The sequence below is a fragment of the Brienomyrus brachyistius genome, unplaced genomic scaffold, assembly GCF_023856365.1.
Source record: "Brienomyrus brachyistius isolate T26 unplaced genomic scaffold, BBRACH_0.4 scaffold47, whole genome shotgun sequence".
Taxonomy (NCBI): Eukaryota; Metazoa; Chordata; class Actinopteri; order Osteoglossiformes; family Mormyridae; genus Brienomyrus; species Brienomyrus brachyistius.
This window is the reverse complement of record NW_026042322.1, coordinates 2,397,390-2,402,343: the sequence shown is the minus strand read 5'-3', so window position 1 is coordinate 2,402,343 and position 4,954 is coordinate 2,397,390. Positions and strand designations below refer to the sequence as shown.

Here is a 4,954-nt window from a genome sequence, read left to right as displayed (position 1 = left end):
AACCCGCAGCCCCGCACCACCCACTGATGAACCCCGGCACTCCAAGGTGAAGCTGCTAAGCTAAACTGATAGAGTCGCTTGCAACATTTGTTACATCTGCAGGGGGAAAAAGTTGCATACAGGAAATTAGGTAATTATGTAAATAGCTGGACGGTAACTGTATGTATTTACCATGAGTCAGGCTTACCGTAATGAACATTTTTCGGATGTCGTATCTACACTGCAGATATCTGTGTCAGCATGATTTAAATCTTCTGAAGGACAGCCAGAATAACCCCCCCGAATGAATATTTTTACCACTGGAGTGAGTCTCAGCAGGGAAATTTGCTGGTGGGGGGGGGGGGGGGAGGGTACTGGCAGTGAAGCACCCCCTGGGCTTTGACCGGTCCCGCGTGTGAAGGCTTGCTTAAGTCCCGCGGCAGCACTGGACGTACTACCTGAACAAACAAAACCTCCAATAAATCAAAACACATACGGTAATATTGCTCAAATACCAGCAGCTCAGTAACAGATTGGGCTTCTTGTCTCAATGCACTCTGGTTTTCAAATGATTCTTAGCCAGAGTCTTGACTCAGGAGTGACCAGCGAAACGTCAAGGAATTAAATGCAATGTTTCAAACCGCCACCAGTTTGCTACATTTTTCGTCAGCTCTTCACCCTGTTTTGTTGCACCGCACAAAGAACAGGGTGACTAATCAGTGTTCCTCAAACAGTGAGTAAGAGGGGCACAGAGTCAAAGTGATGCGGAGGTTGGATCGGCCGCCGCTTCATGTTTACACATCAGCCATTATCTGTGTCTGAACTCGGACCTTGGTTAGATAAATGACCGGACTCCTCCAGAGGTCCTCACTCTCATTCGAGCGATCCAGTGGAGGCTTCCTGAAGAAAATGGCCGACCTGCTCATACACAGCGCCCTGTTCTTACTTGTCATATTTTCCATGTCATCTGCCGTAAGTAATCTGCACCGGCATCCAGTGCACAAACCTGGCTTGTCCTTCTTCCGATCTCTGACCATGTCTTGAAATTTTGTTTTGTATCTTCTGCTTTTTCTACAACAGCAAATGAGGGGGGATTTTGATTCATGCAGCCTAATGGATGGCTTTGTGAGTATCTTCACATGACACTTTAAATGACGTATCTCTAAACGCACACACTCTGTTTTTCCACTTCCCCGAGTCACAGTCTCTCAATTGGACTTGAAACTATATCAATTTAAGCATTAAGAAAATTGCAATGCATGCAATTAATATATTTAATCAGATCTGATCATTTTAGTTTCTTTCCTTGTTGTTAATTTTGTCCCTAACAGGGTACATACTGTCCCACCACATGTGGCGTCGCCGATTATCTGAACAGGTACAAGCCTGTGGTTGACAGGGACCTTAATGATCTTGAGTATTTACTGGAGGAAATATCCAACCAAACAAAGGGGGCGCAGGACAAAGTGACGTACATGAGAGACTCGGCTACCGCAGCAAAGAAATCCAGCGATCCAGGTAAGAAACAGCTTTGTTTCTGCTTATTTACATTCAATAATATCTGCTTAACTCATATATAGAGAGAAATCGATTTCAGTACGATTTCTTTACAGATGTTCACATTAAAAAGTCGACAAACATGTTGGACGACATTCTGAGGTTCGAAAAGAGCATCATTTCCCAGGAATCCCAAATATAGTAAGTCACATCCTTAGCTGATAATGTGGCGTGCATTTTTTTTTTTTTTTTTTATTTAAAGCTAAACACTATCTTCTAGACGGCACCTCGTTATATTAAAAGCTTTTTAAGATTAATTTTTCTGAAATCCAAAAAAAAAAGTCAATGAACCAAAAGCATAAAAGTCGGTTTTCCTCTGTCTCTCCTTAGTAAGCTTCAGGAATCGATTGACTCCAATGAGAAAAGGATGCTTCAGTTGAAGCAGATGATGCTCAACCTGGAACAGATGTGCAAGCTTCCCTGTGAGGACACTGTCAAGATTCAGACCGTCACAGGCAAAGGTGAGCCACAACGCCAATGCACATTAAAAGTTCCTCAAATCAGTGTTTGTCAACCCGGTCCTTGGGGGGGGCCCCCAGACAGTATACATTTTTGCTCCCTCCCAGCTCCCAGCACACCTGTACCAGGTATTCGTGGTTCTTGACTGGCTGAGAGTTGGAAGGAAGCAAAGACTCTGAAGTCTGAGGGTCCCTGAGGACTGGCTTAACAAACACCGGCTTAGATTGGTCTTCAAAAAAGATTGCTATACCTTACTTTTCGAACTGGGAAGGAAAGTCGGGTATGCTGACTGAAAAAAAAAAATACCACAGAGGGGGAATGGCGAAAATTGTGCCTACGTTCTTGGTTTTGTGTCATCAGATTGTCAAGACGTTGCTAATAAAGGTGGCAAGACTAGTGGCCTGTATTTCATCAAGCCCCTGAAGGCCAAAGAACAGTTCCTGGTTTACTGTGAGATGGACAACAATGGGAATGGCTGGACCGTGCTCCAGAGGGTAAGTACTTCTTCCTGCAGACTTCCTTCCTGCGGGACGCAGGGCCGTACGATGCCCAGGAGGCTTCAAGCTGCTGTGTTGACTTTTCAGAGGCGCGACGGCAGCGTTGACTTCTCCCGGCCCTGGATCCCGTACAAGGAGGGCTTTGGCTACCTATCCCCGGATGACACCACCGAGTTCTGGCTGGGCAATGAGAAGATGCACCTGATCACTTCACAGTCTACTATTCCATATGTGCTCAGGATAGAGATGACAGACTGGGAGGGAAACAAAAAGTAAATACATTTTAAATTGTTAAGCGTTAAATATTTTGCTAAGCAAAAAATAACTTGTATATAATGTTTTTTATGTTAATATTGGTGTACAGAAGGTCATAGTTTAACCGATTACAACAAAAATATTTACTTTTTTATATCTTGATGAGTCATACTAGATGTGCAACAGTGACACCTCTGGGCAATTATGTAACAGATGGGCTAAGGGAATAGATCAGCGAATGTGTGTCGTCCATAGAGACACATTAACATGGTTTGGAGACCCCAGGGCTATTTTCTATGATGCTGTAGTTGTCAACCACAGTGGTGACGATATTAAATCTTGTCAATTTTATTAAACATTAGTTAGGTTAGATCCGAAGTTCCGTCTTATGGAGGCCTCTGGGCATCAGCCTCTGCTGATTCATACCTTTCCAGTAGTGATTAAACAAAATGACACTTCCTGAACCATTTGCTGTATTTTTTGATCCCACTAGATGGCGCTCTTGGGATGCTTTGGGGCATGTTCTGTGCCATTTTTTTTTTTTACCATAGAGCACCATCTAGTAACGTCAAATACAGCAAATAGTTCATGAAGCTTCGTTTTGTCCGTCACTGCTTTCCAGGTATGCAGATTACGCCAGCTTCAAAGTGGGCCCTGAGATAGACAGCTACCGGCTGATCTACGCCTACCACTTAGGAGGAGATGCGGGCGATGCGTTCGATGGCTTTGACTTCGGTGACGACGCCAGCGACAAAATCTTCACCTCTCACAACGGGATGCAGTTCAGCACCAGCGACCGGGACAACGACAAATATGATGGCAACTGTGCAACGCAGGACGGCTCGGGCTGGTGGATGAACCGCTGCCATGCTGCGCACCTCAATGGCAAATACTACCAAGGTAAAGACCTCACAGCTCCTGAGCTCCATGTTCCTCACGGTCAAATCTGTGCTGGTAGCCTGGGTGATGGAGCCTGTTACCGTGGCAACATTTCATTCCCTCATTTTGCTGTCATTAATTTTAACTTCTTTTTTCAAACCAAAAGGTGGAAAGTATACTGCAGAGCAAGCTGGGCCACATGGTTTCGACAACGGCATCATCTGGGTGACATGGCAGAGTCGATGGTATTCCATGAAAGAGACCACCATGAAGATCATCCCCATCAACAGGATGGGCACACTTGGCCAGCAGACCACCGGGGTCAAACAAATGGGTGGTATTGGGGACATTTGAAGGACACTTTCCAAACACCTAGCTGTGTTCGTGATGCTGTACTCCAGTGTTGGTCACCGAGGGCAGATGTATGCCAAGGATTTAGTCAATTCGATTGACTGGAGGCTGCTTGACCACTTGACAAATAAATTTTTTTTGTGCACCATGTGTTAAGTCTTGTAGAGTCATTCGTAATCAAGTGTTTGAGTCATGGATCGTGGGATACATATGAGCAAGGGGAGTCCATGAGGGAATTTAAATTCATGTCCATTTGTCTGCTGGGTTTTGATATAACCTTTTGTTTTAAAAATCAAGGAAATAATTCAGGCTTCTAATTATTTACAGTATCTGTTTCCATGAAATTGTTTGTAGGTAATTTTTCGTCGCTGAATGATTTGTACGTGTTTTTTTCTTTATCATTCGGTGCTGTGTCCACCCAGGTTCAGCAATCTGTGGTTTGAGTCCGACGTTGGTGATGAGGCCTTCAGAGACTTGGAAGGCTACCAGAACAGGAGATCAGGAGTGTAGAAGAGGGTGCCAGTTTACTGGGAGGCTAACTAGCTGTGAAAGAACTAGCAATTAGAGGTTGGATGTTCAGGCCCAGAAAGTACAAATCCAGATCGAGATTTTGTTTCAACCAACCAGTTGAGTACTCTGTGACTGTGACTCTTTATACTCAAATGGTTGGTTGAAGCAAAATCTCGGTCTGGATTTGTACTTTCTGGACTTCTGCTAGCAATTATGGTGCAAGAATCATCAATCAATTCATGGGAAAAAGACAAAATTGTTTCCCCTCCATTAAAAAGTCTAAGAGAAAAGCTATAAAAACAGTGACCTTTAGACCAGGGGCGGGTAATCTTTTCCACTATCTGCAAAGGGCCGGTGTGTCGGCAGGTTTTTGGGGTAACCTTTAGGCCAGCTGTCCAAACCCAGGTGTGAGGACTCTTCAGCCAATCAGTCCTCTAATTAGTAATCTAATTAGGAAGTTGTAGCGA

General features: G+C 44.3%; 1 protein-coding gene across 1 annotated transcript; it reads left to right on the top strand.

Moving 5' to 3' along the window:
* Positions 1 to 793: 793 nt before the first annotated feature.
* fgg (fibrinogen gamma chain) lies at positions 794 to 4,127 on the top strand. The gene is made up of 9 exons (XM_048999832.1): positions 794 to 951; positions 1,060 to 1,104; positions 1,311 to 1,497; positions 1,593 to 1,677; positions 1,867 to 1,997; positions 2,356 to 2,489; positions 2,580 to 2,764; positions 3,370 to 3,647; positions 3,793 to 4,127. Exons 1-9 carry the CDS (start codon positions 823 to 825, stop codon positions 3,978 to 3,980), a joined length of 1,362 nt encoding a protein of 453 aa, XP_048855789.1. The 5' UTR covers positions 794 to 822; the 3' UTR covers positions 3,981 to 4,127.
* The last annotated feature ends 827 nt before the right edge of the window (positions 4,128 to 4,954 follow it).

What these genes read in the sequence shown, in the direction of transcription:
- fgg (XM_048999832.1), top strand. Translation starts at nt 823, where the DNA reads ATGACCGGACTCCTCCAGAGGTCCTCACTCTCATTCGAGCGATCCAGT. An exon ending in GCAGCCTAATGGATGGCTTT is followed by an intron (nt 1,105 to 1,310) that starts GTGAGTATCTTC and finishes TGTCCCTAACAG; the next exon opens with GGTACATACTGTCCCACCAC. An exon ending in GACTGGGAGGGAAACAAAAA is followed by an intron (nt 2,765 to 3,369) that starts GTAAATACATTT and finishes ACTGCTTTCCAG; the next exon opens with GTATGCAGATTACGCCAGCT.